The 26,935-nt window shown below is 42.7% G+C and overlaps 1 protein-coding gene across 1 annotated transcript in view; it reads right to left on the bottom strand.

Moving 5' to 3' along the window:
- Positions 1-26,935, bottom strand: part of LOC147378883 (collagen alpha-4(VI) chain-like) — a 150,107-nt gene that overhangs the window by 19,127 nt on the left and 104,045 nt on the right. Inside the window, 12 exon segments of the mRNA XM_086401555.1 lie at positions 1,781-2,274; positions 2,363-2,374; positions 6,305-6,341; positions 8,690-8,725; positions 9,886-9,948; positions 11,872-11,934; positions 12,040-12,075; positions 17,923-17,973; positions 20,546-20,608; positions 21,636-21,698; positions 22,657-22,719; positions 24,506-24,568. Coding sequence (XP_086257681.1) covers positions 1,781-2,274; positions 2,363-2,374; positions 6,305-6,341; positions 8,690-8,725; positions 9,886-9,948; positions 11,872-11,934; positions 12,040-12,075; positions 17,923-17,973; positions 20,546-20,608; positions 21,636-21,698; positions 22,657-22,719; positions 24,506-24,568 — 1,044 coding nt within the window.

Below are 26,935 nucleotides of genomic sequence, written 5' to 3'. Positions count from 1 at the left end.
GTTTACAAGCTGTCACAATTTTACCTATTGATTCCTAGAAGCATAGTCACAGCTATGTCAACAAAACCTCCCACTTCCCACACAAACTGCACATCCAACCTTCAGAGAAAACTAAATAGTCCAGCAGAGGTGACTTTTTTAGCTATTAGATTGAACCATATGACGTTTCCATTTCTGCAGGTCAGAAACAGTTGAATATTGCCAGTGGAACATAGCTCAAGCTGATATGCATCAGCCTCCTGAAATCACTTAAGAAGGCAATCGTCTTTCATTCTTATAAATCATCCCAGATGTTCCAGAAGAATGGTTTACATGGGTTTTAGTTAGAAAAGTCAAGTTTAGAGACTAGATTGATGAATACAGTGTGGTACATGTAGCAAGCCAACACATGGTTACCAAAGGGGAAAAAGGAAGGAGGGGTAAGTTAGGAGCTTGGGATTAGCATATGCACACTGCTATATACAAAGCAGATAAACAACAAAGATCTACTGTATAGCTCAGGGAATTATATGCAACACCTGTGGCAATCTACAATGGAGAAGAATCTGAAAAAGATTCATAAATATATATATGATATGCATATTCATATATATATATATATCTGAATCATTGAGCTGTATACCTGAAACACAAAACTATAATTCAACTATATTTCAATTTCAAATAATAAAGTGTGGTATATACATACACTAGAAAACTTTAGTTTTAAAAAATTACTCAATAAAAAATTGATCTATATGGATGAACAAGAGAACAGACGGTAAATTGAGTGAAAGAAGCCAGATACAAAGAGATACATGCTGTAGGATTCAATTTGCATAAAGGACCAGATGGAACCATTCGATGGTGACAGAAGCTGGTCATATGAGCAAACATATGAGCAAAGGTCATATGAGCAAACATATGAGCAAAGGTCATATGAGCAAACATATGAGCAAAGGTCATATGAGCAAACATACAGAATGCCTCAAATATTCAGTTACCTTGAGCTATGTCTTGGTCATTGGGCTTTAAACACATATAAAAACCCATCTAGCTGTATCCTTAAAATCACTACCCCTTATCCACTTTGTATATGGATTTTATGTATGCGTGTGCTGAATGCTGAGTCATGTCCAAATCTTTTGAGACCCTGTGGACTGTAGCCCACCAGGCTCCTCTGTCCATGGGATTTCCCAGGAAAGATTACTGGAGTGGGTTGCCATTTCCTCCTCCAGGGATCTTCCCAACCCAGGGATCGAGCCTGCGTCAGGTGGATTCTCTACCACTGAGCCACCAGGTAAGCCCCCATGGGTTTTATATCCCAAGTAAAACGGAGAACATAAATTACAGTCGGTGGACCACCCCCAACCCCCCGCCTCATCATACAGGTTAGCAGAGTGGGTAAGCACCAGCTATTAAGGTAGATAAAAATCGGCCAGCACCTAACAAGACATTTGACCTGTGATGACATACTTAACCTAAGCCTCAGTATTCTCATCTCTGAAATGGAGCTCTACGATGACATCTACCTTATAGAGTTTGAGAGGAGTTCAATAAGACTCTTTAAAAGGCACAAGGCATGGAGTATATACTCGATGGCTACTCCAAGGATGGCCACTAGGCACCAGCAGTAACGCTGGCAGCAGAGTCTGTAACGAGACATCCCCCTAACCCTGCACCTGTCTCCCACACACACACATACATCAGTTTCTGGAGAATTCTTCCCCTGAGCAGCTCTCACTCCCCACAGGGTAAGCACTAACCCCTGGACCCCTGCCAGCCTCAGTCCCACACTCACCAGCAGGGCATCCGGGAGGCCGTGGTCCTCCGTGAAGGTGATGACCGCAGCAGCGATGTCCAGCGCACTGAGCTCTAGCATGGCGGTGCTAATAGAACCTGCATCCAGGGTCAGGCCCGCCTGGAAGAACACTGCCACCTTCCTCAGGAGGCGGCCCGCACGCACGCGCTTGAATACATGTCTAGCCACAAACCTCATGGCGTCCCCAAGGCGCCGGCTGCCAGATGACCCTGCCAGCGACAGCCCCCTGACCACCTGCAGGAGCGCGGGCCCTGCCTTGTGGTCAGAGAGGCGAACCAGGTAATCGGTTCTGTTGCTGTAGGAGACAATGGCCACCCGTGCACCCACGGGGCAGTTACTCCCACTGATTTCCATCTTCATCAGCAGAGACAGTAAAATGTCTCTCATCCTCTCAAAATCCAACCGGGAGACGTCATCTGACATGTCCAAGGCGAAGACCACCTCGGTCGGGAACGCTGGGCATTTGGAAACACCTAGACATGTGGAGACACAGATTTAGGACTGTCTGCGATGCCTGTACATGGGTGAAGGCCAGAATGAATATTAACAAATGTTATTTACCTGCTGAACAGGCTGGAAGGGAAATGATTTGGGAGAGAAAAGAGGACATTGTTAATTGACATAGGCAAAGACACTTTTGCCAGCATTGATATGAAAACCATCTCCTCTGAGAAATTCAAGCCTCTATGACTCCCACCTGAGTGTGGCAGAGACCTCAGCTTGCTCTCCAATATCCACTCCCCCCCTTTTCCCCATAGTAAAAGAACCCCAGTCTTTGACTGGGTATGTGGCTGCCTGGAACAAAGACTGCATTTCTCAGTGGGATAGCATCTTACTCCAAACAAGTATACTTTTCCTTTCTTTACCTGCTGGCTGAAGCTTGACAGACATCTTGGGTCATTAGGTGATATGGGAAAGAGCACCCCTGCCCCAGCGTCAGAGGGAAACAGTGGAAACAGTGTCAGACTTTATTTTTTGGGCTCCAAAATCACTGCAGATGGTGACTGCAGCCATGAAATTAAAAGACGCTTACTCCTTGGAAGGAAAGTTATGACCAACCTAGACAGCATATTGAAAAGCAGAGATATTACTTTGCCAACAAAGGTTCGTCTAGTCAAGGCTATGGTTTTTCCAGTGGTCATGTATGGATGTGAGAGTTGGACTGTGAAGAAGGCTGAGTGCCGAAGAATTGATGCTTTTGAAGTGTGGTGTTGGAGAAGACTCTTGAGAGTCCCTTGGACTGCAAGGAGATCCAACCAGTCCATTCTGAAAGAGATCAGCCCTGGGATTTCTTTGGAAGGAATGATGCTAAAGCTGAAACTCCAGTACTTTGGCCACCTCATGTGAAGAGTTGACTCATTGGAAAAGACTGTGATGCTGGGAGGGATTGGGGGCAGGAGGAGAAGGGGACGACAGAGGATGAGATGGCTGGATGGCATCACTGACTCGATGGACATGAGTCTGAGTGAACTCCGGGAGTTGGTGTTGGACAGGGAGGCCTGGCGTGCTGCGATTCATGGGGTTGCAAAAAGTTGGACACGACTGAGCGACTGAACTGAATTGAACTGACTGATATTATAATACATAATTTATATTATTATATGTTATATAATAAAGAGCCTGTACCCCTGAGCACCATGGCACTCCACCAACTCCAGACTGACTGTCTCAGGCTCTGATTCAAGAACTATGTTTGTGTCCCTGCTTTTGAGCTGAGTCACACTGTACTGAACTTAAATATAATACATTGAGCTACTCGGAAACTATATACACACACACATATTTATATACACACCTATCTTAAACCATATCTATAATAAAATATAGTAATATTAGTAATTAAGTATTAATATTGTGTGTATTAGCTGATCAGTCATGTCCAACTCTTTGTGACTCTGTGGACTATAGCCCACCAAGCTCCTCTGTCCATGGGATTCTCCAGGCAAGAATACTGGAGTGGGTTACCATTCCCTTCTCCAGGGGTTCTTCTGACCCAGGAATTGAACCTGGGTCTCCCACATTGAGGCAGATTCTTTACTCTCTGAGCCACTAGTGAAGCCCAAGTATTAATATTATATTATTGTTTATTAATTTATGTATTGAGATATTATTAATAACAATTATTAATATGGTGCACATATTATGTATAAATGTGTATACACAAGCAATATATTTTAATGGAAGATACTAGAAAACAAAAGTTAAAATCACCCTTAATTTATCACATACATATGTATGTATATATGTATAATTTGTTTGGGGCTGCCATGGTGCCTTAGCAGTAAAGAATCTACCTGTCAATGCAGGAGACTTGAGATCAACCCCTGGGTCAGGAAGATCCCTGGAGAAGGAAATGGCAACCCACTCCAGTATTCTTGATTGGGAAATCCCATGGAGGGAAATCCAGAGGAGCCTGGCAGGCTACAGTCCATGGGGTTGCAAAGGGTTGGACACAATTAAACAACAACAATACATGCTTTGTTTTATTTTATAAGACTTGGGGCTTATGATATGTTCTATACTGAATCTTTTTTCACTTCATATATGATGAACATCTATTCTTTCCATCAATAAATTTAGAGCAATATCATCTGGAGAACTATGATGTGTTGTGCCAACATCCCTTTGTGATGAGAATACTTGAACCTTGCATATCTGTCCAATTACAGCCCCAAATGAGTCTCTACAATTATGGCTTTTGATAAATATATTGTCCAGTGGCTTTTCAGAAAAGTTGTGCCAATTGACATGCCTACATTTCTCAACCTTGGATAGGGACTTTTTTCTCATCTTAAAAATATTTCCAATTTGAAACAAAAAATATCTTATTTTAATTTGTATTCTTTGACTGCTTATGAAGTCAACCATTATTACAGATATGTTGTAATTTTTCTTTCCTGAATCCTCCATTCATGAGGCTGACCCATTTTCAATCTAAAAGGGTTTTTTACATTCAGGTTTAGCAAATTATGAAGTGCCTGTTTTTGTAGATGAAAATGATTGAGTAGCTGGGATTTTATATATTTCAGCATGATGGAGTAAGGAAGTTAGAGCGTTTCCCTGGATTCATGGCTTATATTGCATATGTTTTCCCACTTTTTTTCTGTTTATTTTTTACTTCACAATGCTTCTGAATGTAAAAGGAGTTTCACCTTTAACTTTGAAACTTTTTTCCTTTGTGGTCAAGATAATGGTATTATTCTTTATGATTTCTAGGAGAAGAAAAATCCAGAATCTTTCTGAACAGCAACTGAATGGGAGTGGACAGAACATGGGAGATTTAGTGTAAGAGGGGTGGGATGGCTTGGGAGAAAACCCAAACTAAGCAACTTGCCAAGTTCATGTTCACTTCCCAATGCCAGTGTATATTATAGGTGCAAATATCCTGGAGTACACTGAAGACACTCAATGAATTTCAATCTGGGAACGTGACAAGCATTACTTAAGATTTGAGGATTCATAGTTTCATTTTTAAAACATAAATGTCAATTTAAAAGGACCCATTAGTTACTGAAGGCTCCTTGTTGATCTCCCTTGCTTAATGGATGAAATAAAAGAACAGAGCTTCTCTTTGCCTGTTTTGTGTTAAGAAGCAGCAAGAAGTGCAAGTGTCCAGCTATCACTGTGTGAGATGCCATGCTGCAGTGGGATTCTTCTTTGCTGTTGAGATACCGTGCCTTTTATCCATTTCATGTGTCTTAACTTCATTTTATTGAAGTATAGTTTATTCATAATGTCATGTTAATTTCAGGTGTACAACAAAGTAATTCAGTTATACACACGTGTGTACATATTCTTTTTCATATTTTTCCCTTGTAGGTTATTACAAAATATTGAGTATAATTCCCTGTGCTATATATGGTAGGTCCTTGTTGGTTATTTTATAAATAGCAGTATATTAATCCCAAATTCCTAATTTGTTCCTCCCCATTTCCCCTTCAGTAACCGTAAGTTTGTTTCATGTTTGTGGGTCTATTTTTATTTTGTAAAGAAGTTCATTTGTAACTTTTTTTCTTAGATGCCACATATAAGGGATATCATATGAGATTTGTCTTTCTCTGTCTGACTTCACTTAATATGACCACGTCACTATAATACCACATTTTTTTATCCATTCATCTCTTGATGGACATCTAGGTTGCTTCCATGTCTTGACTACTGTAAATGGTGCTGTAATGAACACTGGGGTGCGTGTATCTTTTTAAAGTATGGTTTTCTCCAGATACACACCCAAGAGTGGGGTTGTAGGATAGTGTGGTGGCTTTGTTTTTAGTTCTTTAAGGAACCTCCATACTGTTCTCCATATCATCCACTTCATTGCTGAGATCACGTTGAAGAAGGTTACTTACCCAAGGGGGAACTGAGCCGAATATATTATAAATTATAAAAGACCCTCCCGAGATGGGCCATGCTTCTCCAAATCCCAGGTGACTTATGCTCCCAAAGCACGATCCATCCCCACTTCACAGTGCTGGCTCCTTTTGAGGCTTTGTAACAACTTACGGCAATTTTCACGAGCAAACTTGATGATTTCACAAGGCTGTTAGAAAGATGGTAAAATAAAGATTATTTAATTTGAAGCATATTCCTCCTCAACCTCATAACTTAGAAACCTTATAAGGAATCAGTGCCTATCTGATGCTTTTTAATCCACAACAGAAAACCCAAAATTTGTCACAGCAGATGAAACTTTCCAGGAAGTTATATTTCTGGATCCAGTGGACATTTTAAATATTTTATATCTAATACACTGCCCATATTATTAGAGACAGGTAGATAAGGGGAACCCTTCTTTTTTTTTTTTTATCTGCTTAACAAAGGAATGGAATCAAATTTGATTTTGAAGAAGTTTAATCCAGGAATCTCAGCACAAAAAGCAGAGGAATGCCTTCAATTCTTGGGTCTCTACATTAGTGACTCCTGTAACATTTCTTCAGAGCGACAGCCAAGACGTTCTACCCTCAGCACCTCCCCTAGGAACCTTCATTGCTCCCTTGACCCCTTCCTCTCTGCTCTGTCCTCTTCTCCAACCGACCCCATTACGTTCTGCTCCTCAGTTGCTCCACACCCTTCCCTACCTCCCACCACTGTACTTTTGTACCTGGGACGTGAAAAATAACCATAAGGCTGAAATCCTTTTCAGGTGCGCCATAAGACACAGTGGCCTCTACTATACTGCTAAGTCACTTCAGTTGTGTCTGACTCTGTGCGACCCCATAGATGGCAGCCCACCAGGCTCCCCCGTCCCTGGGATTCTCCAGGCAAGAACACTGGAGTGGCTTGCCATTTCCTTCTCCAATGCATGAAAGTGAAAAGTCAAAGTGAAGTCACTCAGTTGTGTCCAACTCTTAGCGACCCCAAGGACTACAGCCTACCAGGCTCCTCCATCCATGGGATTCTCCAGGCAAGAGTACTGGAGTGGGTTGCCATTTCCTTCTCCAATGCATGAAAGTGAAAAGTAAAAGTGAAGTCGCTCAGTCATGTCTGACTCTTCGAAATCCCATGGACTGCAGCCTTCCAGGCTCCTCTGTCCATGGGATTTTCCAGGCAAGAGTACTGGAGTGGGTTGCCATTGCCTTCTCCACCTACTATACTATGTGTTGGCTTATAAATACTCCATAAGCAAGTTTTTTACTTAATTTATTTTTTATTGAAGGATAATTGCTTTACAGAATTTTGCTGTTTGCTGTCAAACCTCAACATGAATCAGCCACAGGTAGACATGTATCCCCTCCCTTTTGAACCTCCCTCCCATCTCCCTCCCCACCCACTCCTCTAGGTTGATACAGAGAGCCCTGTTTGAGTTCCCTGCTGCTGCTGCTAAGTCACTTCAGTCATGTCCCACTCTGTGCGACCCCATAGACAGCAACCCACCAGGCTCCCCCGTCCCTGGGATTCTCCAGGCAAGAGTACTGGAATGGGTTGCCATTTCCTTTTCCAATGCATGAAAGTGAAAAGTCAAAGTGAAGTCACTCAGTCGTGTCCAACTCTTAGCAACCCCAAGGACTACAGCCTACCAGGCTCCTCCATCCATGGGATTTTCCAGGCAAGAGTGAGTTCCTTGCATCATACAGCAAATTCCCGTTGGCTATCTATTTACATATGGTAATGTAAGTTTCCTTGTTGCTCTTTCCATACATCTTACCCTCTCCTCCCCTCTCCCCATGTCCATAAGTCTATTCTCTTTGTCTGTTTCTCCACTGCTGCCCTGTAAATAAATTCTTCAGTGCCATTTTTCTAGGTTCCATATATACGTGTTAGAGAATGAAGTGAGTCTGTATAAGCAATTTTTGCACCTCACCAAAAAAGCTTGTTTGTTTTTTGCACAGGGGTGAAAAGTGAAAGGAAGTGAAAGTCTCTCAGTCGTGTTCAACTCTTTGCAACCCCGTGGACTATACAGTCCATGAGATTCTCCAGGCCATAACATGGGAGTGGGTAGCCTTTCCCTTCTCCAGGGGATCATCCCAAGTAGACCTCAAAGTCTTCCTTTCATGCCAACCAGTATTAGTCAAAAACATCCAGATTTAAAATATTATTCTACTCTTTAAAATATTGTTTAAATATTTAAAATATTATTCTGTTCCTTTTACTTGATTTGGCTATAATCAACTAGAGTAAAGTCTATAAACTTTAAAGTATCAAGAGAACTTACAAGAGGAGAAATTAAAGAATTTTTAAGATTTCTATCTTGCAAAGGTGGAAATTTTTGTGTTTTTGAAAAAATAAAGTTTAGAATTAAAATATTCACACCCAGGAGAAACAACAGATTCTATAGCCATTTAAGATACCAGAATAATCAGACAGAGAATATAAAATAACTATGCTTTGTATGTCTGAAGAAATAAGAAAGATCCTTGAAAATATGAAAAAAAAAAAATCTTTACCTACCATCATATCTACCACACCTTTGGGACCCTTGATGCCCTGGAAAAGACAGAAATGGGTTTCAAACGCAAGATCTTGGAAGCCCAACACATTATTCTGAAGACTTGGCAAGAGAACTTGAGAAAGTTTACCAAGGTACAGAGACTACCCCTTTAGGGCCTGAAGTTCTGTCTGACTCCTTAAGGAAGGAGTTCAGAGTGTCTAGGAGAGGTGTCCCAGACCTCAGAGTTCAGGGTGCCCAGGGAGATGCTACAGAAAGACCCTTAAGAGACCAGGTCATTTTGAGACCAGGCCACAGTTGAGGATTAGAATCAGGAAAAGGTCATTCAAGATTCTAAAGTGGACCCCAGCCCTCTCCTTTCCCTCCCCTGCCACCACCACCACCCTATCTGTTCTCGAGCACACACAAGTCTCCCCTGGAAACCGTCCCAACAGACCCGCCCAACTCCAGCCACCCTGGGACTCGGAAGCTCTCTCTTCTTATTTGGGCTCTGTGAGGTAGTCAGTTGTGACTTCCTGCAGTTCACTATAACCTCCTCAGCCTTTGTTTCTCCATCTGTAAAATGGGCATGGTGGCCCTCCTACTTTTAAGATTTTTGAATCTATCTTTAAGATTTTTGTGCACCTCTCCAGCAAGCACTAAACTGCAGTGAAGGCTGCAGGTTCAACCCACTGCTGACTCCCTGCACCTTCCTGCATGGATGACGTCTGGCCTCATAGGATGAAGCATAATGCAAAATTACAATCACCTCAAGGTTTTTTCTTTCCTACCAAGTGACCTTCCAGGGAATTTTACAAATATCTGTGGACCTGTAACATTGTCAGTTCAGGAAAGATTTTATAAAAGTCATATTTTGTTAGGATTTCTTTCTGGTTTTTGCATAAATGCCGTCACTCATCTTGTTTACAATGATAAGCTCACTCTCCAGTGAACTTTACGTATTATTTTTGCATTTAGACAGATTCATGAATCTTCAGGCACCCTAACATCTTCCCCACATTTAAGTCAAAATATCTATATTTAATAAATACCATATTGTGTAAGGACTTGAAGCTAAGGTCCTCTAAAGCAAGACTGGCCTATTCCCTATAAAGCTCCTCCTGCGCGTTTTAAACGTTTATTTCTTCTTAGAGATGCCTCTCACCAAATCCTTGATCACTGTTATTTTCAAATAAAAGAAAACAGAAGTCCATGTTACCACCGGTCCTGGAGGGCCTGGGTCACCTCGAGTTCCAGCAAATCCAGGAAGTCCAGCCTTACCCTGAAAATGACCAAACCAAAGGAGTAAGCGCCCCCCTTGAACACGACTTGATTACGACCAATAGGCCCACTTTGAGATTCCAAGTAGTCCTTAGATGCGAGGTCTAATGAGTCTGTTGTGGACCAGTTAGTGGAGTGAGACATGCAGACCGGGGGGAGGCATCTCTGTGAGAACCACTTGAGTCCCCACCGTACATACTTAACCGGAGTCAATATGTGTGCCTTCGCACAAATACTTCCAGAGTCTTACCCTATGTCTCAGTCCTCAGCTGAGACTCGTCACATAATTAAATGAATGCAGGAAATGAGTATTGAGGGTCAGGCATCAAGAGAAAGGAAAAGTTCCTATTAGCTTCTGATTTTTAGTGTCTCAGAAGCAGTCTATGCTGTCCATGGACTCGCTGCTCATCTTACAGGTATTTGAACTGATACTGAATTATCTGCATGTAACTGACACTTTATCTTTTTAAATTTTAAACAGGAGAGAGAAATTTAACTGAGAAAGGTAATATTAGCCAGTATAGTCAAGGCTGTGGTCCTTCCAGTACATGTACAGATGTGAGAGCAGGACCATAAAGAAGGCAGAGCACTGAAGAATTAATGCTTTTGATTGAACTGTGGTGCTGGAGAAGACTGCTGAGAGTCCCTTGGACAGCAAGGAGATCAAACCAGTCCATCTTAAAGGAAATCAACCCTGAATATTCATAGGAGGGACTGATGCTGAAGTTTGAAGCTCCAGTCCTTTGGCCACCTGATGCAAACAGCTGACTCATTGGAAAAAAACCCTGATGCTGGGAAAGATTGAAGGCAGAAGGAGAAGAAGGCAACAGAGGATGAGAGGTTGAGTGGCATCACCAGTTCAATGGGCATGAACATGGGCAAAGTCCAGGAGATGGTGAGAGACAGGGAAGCCCGGAGTGCTGCAGTCCATGTGGTCATGAAGAGTCAAACATGACTTGGTGACTGAACAACAATATTAGCCAATAGTAAGTCAGGTTAGACACAGATCAAATTTTTCTTTATGTCCTTGCCAGTCTATGAAAATGCCAATCATAAAGTGCCCAGATAATACACACTATCTTTCCATTCTTCTTTTCTACACTGAACCCTAGTCCGTGTTCTTTTCCCAAAAGACCTAACTCCCTAATGTGGAAGTGTTAGTCACTCAGTCATGTCTGACTCTTTACTACTCCATGCCAGGCTCCTCTGTCCCTGGAATTCTCCAGGCAAGAACACTGGAGTGGGTAGCCATTCCCTTCTCCAGGGGATCTTCTCAACCCAAGGATCAGTCTCCAAGGATCTTTCTCCCACATTGCAGGCAGATTCTTTACCGTCTGGGCCACCAGGGAAGCCCCTATCCATCAGCTAAGCACTACCTAGGTGTGGGGTATCCACCAATTACTTTTTCCAAGAAGGGCTGTGAGTGACTGTGGATCTTCAAGACAGAATCTTCCAAACCTGAAGATTTTAATGGTTTTCATGCAGAATCCCCAAACTACAGAGGAAACATGACTCCAAGTCCACCAAGATGGCAGCCACATTCTTGAGAGTCTAGTCCTAGAATACCTAAGAGAAAGTCAAGGCTTAGAAGAATCTTAAAGAAACAGTAATGTTTGTCCTGCAAACCATCTAGATTTATCAAAGACAAGGGTACCCCTGAAACTGTCTTTAAAAGATTGATACTGCATAACTGAAACTCCAACTTGAATTTTCTGTGTTATGGTTTGGTGAGCTGCACTTACATTCAGATGATAAATGATAATTTATTAATTATCATTAAGCGGGGAGTGACCAAGAAAGGTGTAGAATATTCTGAGGAGGACATGGGCTTTCTGCTAAAAAACCCATTAACCCAGGAGAAATGGAGTCCTGTGAGTCACGATGTGGCCTCTTGTAGACATGGGGAAATTCCTTTGGCTCTTACCCTCTTCCCTCTGATTCCCTTTGCCCCCTTCTCTCCTCGGTGGCCTGGGTCACCATCTTCTCCCTTAATAGAATCAAAAGCAGAACCATGAGTGTAAAGAAAAATAAAGGACAAACAAATGACACACACTGCATACCAGATATCAGGGCCAAAAAGATATCTTCTTACTTGTGCACCAGGGTAGCCAGGAAATCCAGGTTCACCCTAGTGTCAGAAACGAGATAAGGGCTTTGTTTAGTGTCATATGATTAAGGCTTTCTTTGACATTCGTTGGGGGGAAAAGAAGGAACTACAATTTTGAGGAAACAGACTCAGAAACCAGTGCCAGTAAAAACAATGATCACAACGGCTGTTATCTTCAGCTCCTCCCAAGTGGCCGTATTTCCCTTCTACAATTCAACGCAAAACAATGTGCACATGATTTTTACAAATTCCTCCTCCTTCCTTGATGTATTGTATAACAAAACTTTCTCCTTGTGCATTTTTTATCTATCAGTTTAAGTAACCAGAGGTATGATCCAATGGAAACCAAGGGAAGGGGCACTAAATTGCTGCAGGAAAGTAGGTGATCACTGTCAGACCAAAGACATACTACTACCAAGCAATCATTCAGTCAATGAGTATGTATTTAGCACCTACTGTCTGCCAGACGTCTCTAGGCATTGGGAATTCCATGGTAAACAGAACAAAGATCCTGTCATCAAGGAACTTACCTGCTAGTGAGAGAGAGACATACAGTCTGACAGGGTAAGATCAATGCTATTCCGGAAAAAAGGATTAAGGAACAGATAATGACGTGTAGGGGTGACGAGTCAGGCAAAACCATTTTGGAGAGGTGGCAAAATTCTTCTATTATTCTTCCAGTAAGAATTACGGAAGCAAGCCAAACAGATGTGCCAAAGAAGAGCATCCAGGCAGAGGAAGGAGTGTGTGAAAACCATAAACAGGAGTATGAACAGGCGCCAAGTCTGAGGAACAGTGAAACAGAACAAGGGTGTGGGGAGGGTGGACTGCAGAGAGTCGTGCAGGTCACAGAACAGTGCGGCTAACTCTGAAAGCCATCAGGAGCCATGGCTGGGCTGTGAGTAAAGAAGTGACATGATCTGACTCTGTATTTTAAACATGGCTCTGGTTCCTTCAAGCAGAGCTAACCAGAAGCGCAGAGGCAGGGAGAACAGTCAGGTGGCGATGACCCTTATTAAGGTAGTGCGCTTAATGCTGGCTCAGCCCAGGGGCAGCACTGGCCGTGGTAAGATGGGATGAAATCTCATCCCATGTATGTATTTTGAAGACAGACTCACCCTCATTTGCTGATGGATTAAACGCAGGCAGGGAGAAAAGGAGACTTATTAAAGATGAAACAAGCACCTGTCTTGAGTAACTGGCAGGATGCAGTCTCTACTTCCCATGCTGGGGAAGGCAGGGTGAAGGGCAGGTGAATCAGTTTTGACTGACTGCATGTTTGATGATACTAAAGGATTCAGAGAGATAACTTTGGCCTGGAGTCCAGGGACCTTTCAGGAGGAGGTGAACATTCTCCTCATGCTTTCCTTAAGCCGTGTGCAACAATGTATCTTGCCTGAGAACAGGCCTTTCTTTAGGTCTGGAGTTGATAATTACAGAGTGAGACAGTGTCTTACTAATGGAAATGCTTTTCTTAGACTCTATGTTAACGATTATAATTATAGCACATCTTGCATGGAAACCCATATCTCAAGACTTGTCCCCCTGATTCCACAGCAATGGTATATCTTGGTCTGAGACGTTGCTCAGAACCCGTTCTCCCTGGCTAGTCTCGGGCTGGTTATCTTAGGATGTCTGCCTTGGGGGAGGGTTGGGTGGAGCTCTTACGACCTTGAGGTATTCTTTTTCTCTATTCTCAGCCATCAGCTGAGAAGTACCCAATGCCCTGCTTAAAATAGTGGGGGGTGGGTACTCTTCGACCCCCTTCTGATGTCTGTGCAAGAAACTTTTTTCACTTTTTCTTTTTTTCATGAAAAGTCAGACATGACTTTTCACTTTTTCTTTTTCACTTTCACTTTAAATAAAAATCTTTGCCTCACAAAGCTCTTGGTGCCTGAGACTGTCTTTGGTCCCAGAGTGAAATTTTATGCTTCAGAGACGGGGAATCTGGTGGCACCATTCACAGTAAGCCATCAGCATCATTGCTCCCCAGGTGACACTGGTGGCAAAGAACCCGCCTGCCAGTACCAATGAAGGAGACGTAAGAGAAGCACATTCCATCTCTGGGTCGGGAAGACCCCCTGGAGAAGGAAATGGCAACCCACTCCAGTATTCTTGCCTGGGAAAATCACATGGACAGAGAAGCCTGGTAGGCTACAGTCCATAGGTCGCAAAGCGTCGGACACGACTGAAGTGACTTAGCAGGCACGCAGGTGTGATGATGGTATTGTACATTTTTAAAGGCTATTTAGAGATGCAAGCTGAAATATTTATGCATGAACTATACAGTCCTGAATATTCATTGGAAGGACTGATGCTGAAGCTGAAACTCCAATACTTTGGCCACCTGATGGGAAGAAGTGACTCATTAGGAAAGACCTAGATGCTGGGAAAGATTGAGGGCAGGAGGAGAAGGGGACGACAGAGGATGAGATGGTTAGATGGCATCACCGACTCGATGGACATGAGTTTGAGCAAGCTCTGGGAGTTGGTGATGGACAGGGAGGCCTGGCGTGCTGCAGTCCATGGGGTCGCAAAAAGTTGGACATGACTGAACGACTGAACCGAACTGATACACTACCAGGGATTTACTTCAAATAATTGGGAGAGGGGTGAATAAAAGTGGGTGAGACCACAAACAAAACAAAACTAAACTGGCCAAGTGTTTTGCATTGTTTGAACTAGGTAATGTGTACATCGGAAGAGGGATCATTCCATTTGTATCTTCACTTATATATATGTTTGGATTTTTCCATAATAAAAGATTATAAAATGAAAGAAGAAGAAAAAAGTTGGTTGGGACATGCCAATTTTCATGTACCTATTAGATAACCAAGGGAAACGTATTTGGAACTTAAGAGACTGGTTCAGGCTAGAGAAATAAACTGAAGATTGGAGGGTGGATGGCACTTGACTCCATCAGCCAGGTCATCTCAGGAGTAACTAAGGAGGGAGAGAAACGTGAGGATAGAGTCACCTCGAGTCTTCAACATTTAGTGCTCTAGAACATTGAGAAGGTCCAGGCAAGAGCAGCCAGTGACAACCAAGGAAGTAGTGTGTGCTGGAAGTTGGGTCGGGAAAGGTTTAAAGATCAAGCCCTTGTGATCATCTCTGCCAAATGCCGCTGAGACATGTAGCACAATTCGGGCAAAGAACTGACCGCTGGACTTAGCACCACTGTCCCTCAAACGCAGCATACATTTACCACGACTGAAGCAGATGTCGCGAGAGGGGAGGGCCATGGAGTGAAGGCTCAACTGTCATCAGTTGCAGAGAACCAGAGGGAAGAAGGTGGTGTTTCCAAACCGAGGCACTACTGACATTTTAGACCTGATGGCTGTTAGCCATGAAGGGCTATCAAACAGCATAAAACGGCATCTCTGGTCTCCACCTACTAGATGCCAGCAGCATCCCTGCCCCAGTTCAGATAACCAAAACATCTCTAGGTACTGCCAGATGCCCCCTGGAGGGTAAAATCACCCCTGTGTAAGAACCACTAATACAGACTGCTCCTTCCGAGAGTTTTATAGGAGAGGAATGGGGCAATGGGAGTCTAGTTAAGTGAGGGGGTTTGGTTTTTTGTTTTTTTTTTTTTGGTTTGGGTGTTTTTCTTTAATTTGTTTGTTTGTTTGTTTTAGATGAGGGATATTTCCACCTGTTTGTATACTGATGGGAATGGTCTATGGCGAGGGAAGAAAATGTAATGATGCAGGAAAGAAAGGTGACTGCTGCAAGAGCCAGGGCTTTAAGGAAGCCAAAAAAAAAGGAATGGAATTCGGTCCACAGGAGGCAAGAGGAGGCTCACAGACAGATAACGGCACAGACTCTGATGCAGGGCAGTGCAAGGAAGGCTGGACACGCAAGCTTGGAGGCAAGCAGGCGGCCTTTGCAGCGGTGGGTGCACGTAGCGGTTTTCTCCTCAATGATCTACTTACTTAATGAAACAGGAGGCACAGTCACCTGCTGAAAATGGAGACGACGAAGCAGGTCTTGGAGGCTTGAGGGGAGAAAGGTGGGTATGAGGTCGTCAAATTGGAGGGGAGAAGAGTGAGCCAGCCAGGAAAAGGCAGTGGGCCAGGCAGGATAAGAGCCTGAGGGAGACTGCGGCGTCCTGCCAGGAGAAAACGCAGCAAGCGCAAACTGCAGCCCTCTGCCCCACAGCAGACTGTATCACGGTGAGCACGGACGGCCCCCGTGCTAGCTCACAGCTGGCATCTGGCTCCAAACATGCCGGTTTGAATTCCAGCATCCTTTCTATGCAAACTCTAGCTTAGAGAAGAAAGATATAATTTGCCAGGATGGGGCTCCAAAGGCTACCTTCTACACTCAGATCTGGCTCAAGCTGTGTGACCTTAGGTAGGTCACTTCACTTCTCTGAATCTCCATACTCTTATCTGCACACTGACAAGGCTAAACTGAAGATGTTCCATCATTCCACAGGTATTTACTAAGCACTTACGGCACGCAGGGCTCTTTTCTGCTCAATAAAATGGCAGTGGTGCCATCTGGCAGCCACGAGGAAACAAGAGAATGGCAGAAAAGTCAGCCCAGAGTCCTGTTCAGCAGCTGAGCACCACTGCACAGCCCAGTGACTTGTTATTTTATGAGACAAGAAATGTAACTTGTGGGCTGAAGCCCCCAGAATAATTGTAGCGAATGACATTTGATTCAAGCTTCATGTGGCTTCCAAGCTTCAAAACCTCTGTCACTGAAGTTTTGCTAAAATACCAGATTCTCATAGGAGGAAATATTCAAATATACTTATTGAGCAGCTATTTTCAGCACCAGGCTCTGTTGCAGCAATACAAAAATGAATAAAATGTCTAAAAAATGAGACAAATGAATATATTATTAGAAATAGACTCACAGACATAGAAAACAAACTTAACAAAGGGGAAAGGCGGAGTTTGGGATTAACATTTATACTCTACTAACCGTGGGGGCTTTACTGGTGGTTCAGACGGTAAAGAATCTGCTGCAATGCAGGAGACCCAGGTTCAATCCCTGAGTCAGGAACATCCCCTAGAAAAGGGAATGGCTACCCACTCCAGTGTTTTTGCCTGGAGACTTCCATGGACAGAGTCAGACACAAGTGAGTGACTAACACACACTGCTAAAATAGATAACCAACAAAGGTCTACAGTATAGCACAGAGTACTATACTCAAAAACGTGTAACAAGTTATAATGGAAAAGAATCTGAAAAAGAGGAGATTTAGACAGATAGAGGAATCACCTTGCTGTACACCTGAAACTAACTCAGCAGTGTAAATCAACCACACGGCAATTTTTTTAAACAGATTAATTTTAAAATAAATAAATTAAACACTTAACATTTCTAAAAATGAATAAGATGCAAGCCTGACGGCAAGTTCACAAACTGGAAGTAGCTGCACAGATAAATGACAATCCAACCTAGATGGGGAAACTGCTGTAGAGACACGAACACTGGGCCTTAGGAACACAGGGCACATCACGGTTTCTGTCTAGGGAAGCCCAGTAGGGCATCAGCAGAAAGAAGCTGACACTTGAGTCGGTCTAAGAACGAGAGTAAAAATGGTCCAAAGGAAGGAGATGGGGAGGCCATCCCAAACAGAGGCAAGAGCATTTGCAAAGACAAGGAGTTGCAACAGTCCTGGCATGCACAGGGCTGGGGTGGGGCTAGGAATTTGTTTTTTAAATAAGGGAGAGACTAAATCAGCTTTTATTTTTTAAGGAGGGAACTCTGGCAGCTCTGATATATGTCATAAAAAAAAAAAATACACAGGAACCATTTCTGGTACACCACTTGGGTAATAACTCTTACTCTAGTGAAGTAAAATAAAAAGTACCATCTTTAGCTGGGAATAATCTGTCAGGTAACCCTCACCTTTGTTCCTTTTCTTCCTGGATGTCCATACCCCTCTGGACCGGGAAGACCCTAAGAAAAAGATACGTGATGAATTGTAGGGTCATCCACAACACTTGGTCGATAATATTCTCTGAACTCTTGGACAAACCAGCAGGTCAAGGAGGTAGGGAAGGCAGAGGGGCTTGGCGGAGGTTGGGGGGATTTGGTGGAGATTTCTCCTACCTCTACAGCACAAACACTAGATGTCCTTCACAGGATAAGGAGGGGACAAGGGTTTAAAACTTTAAAAGACCACAAGATAAGTAAGTGTGTGTGTGTGTGTGCACGTGTGTGTTAATTTTTTGATCACCTCTTCATCAAAATTCTGACCTCAGCAAGATGCTATCTTGGTTGTAGGAAGCCAAATCACTGTACAAAGTTCCCCCTTGGACTAAATTTGCTTTGTTTGCAGGATAAAATCACAACAGAAGAAGCTTCAGAACTGGTAAGTCTCTAGGGATAAAGACAAATTGGAGAGGAGGGGTGGATGAAGCCAATGTGGTCCATATGATATAAACCCAGATAGACCTGAATTTTTTTCCACTTACAACACTGGTTCTATAATGACCTTGGCCAAGTTACTCAACCTCCTCATCTGTTCAGTCCAGTTCAGTACAGTCACTCAGTTGTGTCTGACTCTTTGCGACCCCATGAATTGCAGCACGCCAGGCCTCCCTGTCCATCACCAACTCCCGGAGTTCACCCAGACTCAGGTCCACCGAGTCAGTGATGCCATCCAGCCATCTCATCCTCTGTCGTCCCCTTCTCCTCCTGCCCCCAATCCCTCCCAGCATCAGAGTCTTTTCCAATGAGTCAACTCTTTGCATGATGTGGCCAAAGTACTGGAGTTTCAGCTTTAGCATCATTCCTTCCAAAGAAATCCCAGGGCTGATCTCCTTCAGAATGGACTGGTTGGATCTCCTTGCAGTCCAAGGGACTCTCAAGAGTCTTCTCCAACACCACAGTTCAAAAGCATCTATTCTTTGGCGCTCAGCTTTCTTCACAGTCCAACTCTCACATCCATAGATGACTAGTGGAAAAACCATACCATGGGGATAATAACGTCATCTACACAGCATGATTTTTTTTTGAAAGACTACGGGGAATTGTGCATGGAAAGCACTTAGCGTGGCGCCAAGCACAGGGAACGTGCTTGATTCGTGCCATTGTTCTGCTTCCGGCGGTGGCTGTAGCACGGGTGATGTTGGGAGGGGAGTGGTGACGGTGGTGGCGATGGTGGTGGCCTCGACGGTGCTGATTTGTGGTAGCGGTGGTGATGGTGATGCTGGTCACGGTGACGGTCATGGTCACGGTGACGGAACTGATGTCAGTGGAAGCGGTGATGGTGCGATTCCACACAGAGGTGATGAGGGCAGCAATTACGAAAATGTTGATGATTCTACTGGGATCTATACTGTGTACTTAGACAGTGAGCCTCTTGTAGTAAGAGTCAACTCAGAACTTTCTGTCTATTCTTTGCTGAATGAACAAAGACTGTACCCAAATCAACTGAGAAGATTTTTTTAATTTTAAGCCACAGAAGTTATGGCAATGACCTAAGGGAAAATGTTTGAAATCTTAGAAAAGAAAGAAAAATAATGTAAAAAAAAAAAAAAAATTGCCAGAAATAGATTACTAAAGGGAGAAAAAGATGTGAATGAGGCTCAGTTGCTTTACTCCAGCTTCACTCTGCTCAAGGACATGCAAGGCCATCAGCATCTGTAACCCCAGAGGCCCCAACTGTATGTTTTAGCGACGTCCCCTCTGAGGGGACACCTTCAAGAAAGGCACTGCTCTCCAGCGTGGCCTGTTCCAGGGACAGGCCAGCATCATTTCAAGTCAAGATAGTCTAATCAACAGTGTTAACCTTATCATCTGACTTGAGTGTAGACTCATTTGATAGTAATCCTATTTTTTTCCCCTTTCCACATTTAAGTTTAAGCTTCTTAGGCCTGTTTTTGTTTCTTCTGCTTGCTAAAAAAAAAAAAAAAAATGCAAGTTCAATGCTGAGGGAAAAACAGCAGCAGGTCCTTCCTACTGTAATGAAAGAAATCTCAGAAATATGAGTTGGAAAGACAGCATTACTCTGTAACAGTGAGGTAGTAAATTGAAAATAGTCATGAAATAACTAACTTGCTCTCACCTTCAGAGTAATGACTAAGGTGAAAAGGCACAGCACTGCAGATCATCTTTGGCCTCCAAAGATGATGACAGGCTCTGAATAATCAAACCCGGACCTTTAAAAGTTTGCAACTCTGATTGGCTGTCTTACTTGTTTTTCCAGAAAAAAAAAAAAAAAAAAACGGTTCATAACATCTTTGTATTCTCGAAGACTCAAACACTTGTAAAATATCTTTGTCAAACAGAAGAGTCTTTTTGGAACCTCCCTCTCCAACAATAAATCCCAAGATATCTTTGGAGTCTTTATTGACATAAGGAGTCTGGGAATCTTTGAACTACAGAGATGTACAACAGCTCTACTGATGATGCATGTCATATTCATAACCCCAAGTTTTCATCAAGAATGTTAGGATTTTCTGTGGAGCAAGAACAAATAACATGAAATTCTATCAGGAGACCAAAACAGAGAAACTAGACTTACAGGTTGCCCTCTTGGTCCCTGTAGACCTGGCGGTCCTCTTTCTCCTACATCACCAAGCTCTCCCTTTTATAATAAAAGGCAAACATGAAGTTAATTTTCTAAGTTCAATCAATTTTATGTCATTTTCCATAGAGATTTTACATTCCTTTTAAGTCCTCGTGACATCATCCTGCAGTCTAATGTCAAATCTTCCTCTGCTGCTGCTGCTGCTAAGTTGCTTCAGTCGTGTCCGACTCTGTTCAACCCCACAGATGGCAGCCCACCAGGCTCCCCCGTCCCTGGGATTCTCCAGGCAAGAACACTGGAGTGGGTTGCCATTTCCTTCTCCAGGGAAAATTCCCGACCAGGGATCATAGGTGGCTTCTTTACCACTGAGTCACCAGGGAAGCCCACTGTATTGGCTTACAGATAGACTGCTGCTGCTAAGTCGCTTCAGTTGTGTCCGATTCTGTGTGACCCCACAGATGGCAGCCCACCAGGCTCCCCCGTCCCTGGGATTCTCCAGGCAAGAACATGGAGTGGGTTGCCATTTCCTTCTCCAATGCATGAAAGTGAAAAGTGAAAGTGAAGTCGCTCAGTCGTGTCCTATTCGTAGCAACCCCATGGACTGCAGCCTACCAGGCTCCTCTGTCCATGGGATTTTCTAGGCAAAAGTACTGGAGTGGGGTGCCATTGCCTTCTCCAAAATCTTCCTCTAGACTTTGCGAAATACCAATAACTTTATTACAGTAAAGATTTTGGTACTGAAAATCAACAAGCCAGGTATGCAGCGCCAGTTACAGAATTTTATATTACCACAGCTTTTTCTATGTGTTAGAATGTGAATCTACCCTGGTGGTGAGTCTGTATGTTTATCTAATTAGCGATGTGTCTGTGTCTACTGATGTATGTGACCATCTATCCGTCCATCTTGCTATATGGCTGTCTAAGCATCTTTCCTTCTCGGTCCCCATCTATCTAACTACAAGGTAATGAAGAGTCGTGTGATCACCAAGCACATCAGTCTCTCACACTGGAAATGATCATGTAAGGAGATACTCACATGAAAGAATCCAGTTGCACAAGGAAGAGTGAGCTTTCTGACACTCACCTTCATTCCCCTTGATCCATCTTTTCCTTTTGAACCATTTGGGCCTGGAGGCCCAGGATTCCCCTGCAATAAGACCACAACCCAGATCAGCTGTGATGTTTGACCCAATTAATTTTATCCTCCAAAGTGCATAACATTTGACCTCTGAGCAGGGGACTGAGGTGAGTGAGCAGGGTGATCTGTGCAAGAGGCCACATACTCCAGATGCCAAGATTTGGAGGAATCACCTGGCTACTAGAGAAAAACACCATCTGATGAAGAAACTGAGAAGGCAACTGTATGAACTTTTACCCACTCCAAACAGAAAATATGATCAAATGAGAACGAAAATGGTACGATCAGTTATAGGACTTGACCTTCCCAACCAAGAGAGAGATGGCACGGGCCATTCTGAATCTCCAGACACTTTAATCCCTGGCTCAAATGGTGCTGCTTGGGTTTTTGAAGCTGTTCTCAAATGCTCCTTCCACAGGAGGCCACTTCTAACCACCAGCTTCAACCTGATCTGACCCTCCTATGACCCACGGGATAGCAAGTGGAGAAGGCACTACACAGGCACTAGAGAGACCCAAGTTGGGGGCCCGTTCAGCCACTTACCATTCAGGTGAAAAATCATTAAATCCCTTGGAGCCTCAGTTTTCTCTTCTATAAAATTGGGGTGATTTTAAGTAATGCTTCCTTATATGTTTATGAGGAATAAATCGGTCATTTATGCCGCTTTGATAGTACTATTTCTTGTACTACAGGTAAGCATGAGCTTGTGTTACACACCCCTGTGGCTCATACTGAATCTACTTCATTACTGTATTCCCACAATCCTACATATCCTTAGAGTAGAAAGGGTACATAGCTGGTGGTCAGTGTCTATTTCCTCAAATTAACTATTTCTAGAAAGTCCTGATACCCAGAGATCCCAGAACAAACCGTGTATCTTTACATTATTTGTCCAGGGACATACAGGTCTATGAACTGGCCGTGGGGAATGAGCAGCTGTGTTGAGCCGTGAGTTTGTCAAACCTACCTGAGCACCCACTAAGCCTTTTTCTCCAAAACTTCCTGGTGGGCCTCGCCTTCCTCTTGGTCCCTGGTCCAGAGATGACATTAAAATTCAACCAGTTTTTATAGAGTTGTTTATTTTCCACGTAACCATAAAATCACCTCGGATGCCCATGGAAGCACAGATGAAGGGGCTCTGACCCATCACAATCACACTCATCACACTGGAGTCTAGCAGCCACTGCCCTCTGAGGCACCCACAGCTCATTCATTCCACACTCCCTCCATCTAAGCAGTATCTATATTCTTAACCACTTCTTCAGTTGAATCTAATGAATACTAAAATTTAAAAATTGATTTTTTTTCACTCAACTAATTTTAAACCCTAAAAGGGAAATGAAAAGAGTGGCTGGGATATTGATCTCCTTTGAAAAATTAACTGTATCCTTATCCACCCAAGGGTTAAGGGCTAGAGTTTGCATCCCGGTATTATCAAGAACCCAAACACATTTTAACTGGCTTAATCTCACTGGGCAATTGCTGGGGAGTTCTTCGTTTTCTCTCCAATCTATTTGACTTTACTGATTTTTGACATTTTAATTCTTCCTCAGCATTCTGAGAAATGCTTTCCCATTAGAAGCACTGATCCTGGCTTCTATACTCCTGGCTGAGGTATTGTAATCATCTGTTTAAACAGGCCACCATATCCACACCCCAGTAGGAAGGCGAGAATCAAGGGAGGTTTTCTGGATTATCTTACTCATGATCAGCCCCCCTTATAATATAATAAAGTGAACTTAAAGAGGAAGTCCAGAACGCAACAGTGGTCCACATTTGAATTAAGCCAGTGAGGAAAAGGAAAGCCAAAAATATTTCTCAGTTGTTTTCCCTTAGGCTCAGACAATACTTTCTATTATAAAATACATACAATCTGTAATTACACTTTGATGACCCATTTCTTTTGTTAGCACCTTAGTCAAGTCAAAAAGACAGCATAAACCTTCTCAAATGACTATCTGCCACTTATACAAGTTTCAAAATTATAGAGAGTGATTCAATGTGTTAGTAAAATCTGTTGTTTAAAATTTCTCCTTTTGACGATCCCTGGAAACAATTTGGCTTTCCAAAGAAAGATGCAGAAAGTGTTCCAAAGAGGGTTATAGAATGACAGATTTGGATTACACTTCGAAGACTGCAAAAGAACTGGCTGAAAGTGTAATTTCTGGTTATCACTCAATAGTTTACAATGCCCCACTGGACTTGAACTCCTGAATGACTCAGGCATATCTGTAAAGTACCCTCTATATACTTAATGCTTAATAAACACTTTGCTGATTTTTCCTGCAAAATTGAATCCAATTTTAATGAAGTAAATACTATTAAGTAATTTGCATACACAGCTTCAGAGGCAGTAGTTAAGAGCATAGATTTATAACTGGGGCCTCCCCTGTGGCTCAGACGGTAAAGTGTCTGTCTGCAATGCAGGAGATTTCTAACTAGGCTGCCTAAATTTCAGTCTCATCTCTGTCACTTACAGCACTATGTGAGCTTGGCCAATTTACCTAATTTTTCTATCCCCACTCCATTTCTCCCCTATAAAATGGGCATGATAAAACTTTCCCCATTGAAGGATTAAATGAGCTAATACAAGTGTTTGGGGCCATACATAGGCCATAGTAATTGCTTAGTAAATATTAGCCACTGCAATTTAACCTGCCCAAAAAAGAGGCTATACAATTTTCTTTGGAAGGCAGTTTCCTTTGGGAAGGCAGCATCCTAGATCATCCTGATATATGTCAAATCCTACCAAAGAACCTAAGTTAAAATCTCAAGCAAATATTCTTCAGCACTAAAAACAAGTTCAGTGATACAACCTGTGAACCTGGAGACCCCAGCTCTCCTTGGGAGCCCTCTTCACCAGATTCTCCACGCACACCCTGTCAAAATGAATAGAACTTAGTTGAGTTCACCAGGCATCTTCAGCGTTCCTGGAAGGCAGTTTTCCTTGCAAGATGGCACTTGAAGGCAGTAAGAGAAAGACAAAAACTATCTGTGAGTCTGTGTTCAGTCATCCTAGGATCAGAGTTGAAGAGGAAATGAGGAGGCCCCACCTACTTGGTTGGGAAAATGAAAAATCATATTCTTACTTTCTTTCCTAGTCTCCTTCCAATACCTAAGCTAGTGATAGAAGCAAAAACACTTAGTTTAAACAACCCAAACTCCCATTTTACATAATAACTGGTTCTTAAAAGCTTATCCACTCCTTTTAAGGGCTGTGGGCTAAATGTTCACTGGTGTTAAGGATCTTTACCCCATTTGAGGAGACTCAGAATATTGAGCTCAGTGGCAAGCATGACATTTTAGAACAAAACACAAAAAAGCACTCCAAAAAATCGCCAGAAAACTGGCTTTAAAACCCTACAGATTCTTACAGCATGAAGCTAGTTTTCTAGGCAAGGGATGATCTGTTAAAATGATTCATCTGGTAACCGAGTTAATACCTCCCTCAAATGAATACTTTCATTTCTACAGAGAAGATACATTTTCCACGACTGAGGGTGATAATCTACTCTGCGCATGATGCTGCCTTCTTTCTCACGTTGCTCACAAGCTGCCCAGATTACTGGTTACTCATAGATATACAAACAGAGGAAATCCTATACTCAGAATTAATCTGTCTGTGGACCAATTATTTGTGTTTCATAAGTTGTTAGACCATTCAGATAAATGGGAGGCACATCTGTTAGTCTTTACTGTTAAATCATTATGTTCTTTAAGAGCTGATGTCTAGGTTTATAGATGTGGACCAGGTTTTAAGAGGCATGAAGCTAGAAATGTTGAAACTGGTTGTGAAATGTTACCTCATCTGCCTGTCACATTAGTGACATCCATGCTGTAACGTGTCAGAAAATGATGTGGTTGTAGACAGCAAAGCCCAGACTCTTTTATTGTAACTCATGCCTATACACTTTTCAATATTTTTTCATGGAACTGTAGTTAATTTACAATGTTGTGTTAGTTTCAGGTGTGCAGCAAAGTGACTCGGTCATAAACCTTACACATTTGAGCATATTGGAGGCAACCAGTTTTGTCAAAGAGCTTTATGATTAACTAGTAATAGGTGAACAGAACACAAAGCAAATGGGGAGAGAGGGTGACTCAAGGAAGACCAAAGTTAAATAGCTGTAAGTACTATGTAACAGTCACCATCTGAACAGCAAAATTGATCGGACCAAAGTGGAGAAAATATGTATATTGTCAAATGAGGTAGGGGGCAGCATATGGAGGAGATGGACAGGTTAAAAAATATTCTTCTCCTCCACTGGAAGAAATCAAAAGAAAAACTTCTAAAACTGAAAACCAAGAAATAACAAAGGAAGCATGTTCTTTAGGAAAATGGCAAAAAATACCAAAAGGAACAGCCCCACAGGATGAAAATGAATGCTCCTGAATCCCTGGGAAACAACAAGCAGGGAACCATTTTTCATGACATGCTTGTGAGTGCAGTTGGATTTTAAATTTATGCACAGGCTCAGCTCTGGTTTAAATTAAATAAAAAGGAAAGATACAGGAGGTGGAGTTTAGTTTAGGGAACCAAAAACCCAAGACCCATCTGAGAAGAAGACCCTCTATCAATGGCTATTTAGATACAACTGTAGACAGCACAGAAATGGCAACCCACTCCAGTATTCTTGCCTAGAGAATCCCGTGGACAGAAGAGCCTGGGGGCTGCTGTCCATAGGGTCGCACAGAGTCGGACACGACTGAAGTGACTTAGTGTGCATGCATGCACATAGCACAGCAAAAGTATTAAGTAATTCAAGAGTAGGAAATTCCTTCCACCAAGTAGAGCCGCTGGATTTCTCTGAAACTGAGCCTGGTCAGCTCACAGTCTCTCTCTTTCTGCCTTGTGGGGAGATAAAAACAATAAGCTAAAATGACAGTCCAAAGACATTTCTTTCACAAGTGTTGAAACTGAATTCAGAGCATAGAAACGCTCTGTTTAAGAACTTGTTTCAAGTTTTAAGATTTTACGAGAAACAATACTTTAGTTGGTGTCAACAAAACTTGTTTGGATGTGTGAGACTTGGGATTTCTCAATAGCTATGCTTTTGCAACATGTGTGATTTGAAGACACAGATGCACACTCACTCGCTCACCCATTCCCAACCTCAGAGATGACTTAAATCAGTCTCTGACTTTTCCTTCATCCTCAAACATGAGACTTCTAAAAAAAAAAAAATGCCAGCACAGCATGACCAGAATCGGTTAGAAAGGAATGTACCTAACAAATCTTACTCCAC

This window comes from Bos grunniens, chromosome 1 (genome assembly GCF_055505025.1).
Source record: "Bos grunniens cultivar Pamir isolate PY7600 chromosome 1, Bosgru_T2T1.0, whole genome shotgun sequence".
Taxonomy (NCBI): Eukaryota; Metazoa; Chordata; class Mammalia; order Artiodactyla; family Bovidae; genus Bos; species Bos grunniens.
Note: the sequence above shows the minus strand (reverse complement) of the source record. Positions and strands in the feature narration are given on the sequence as shown.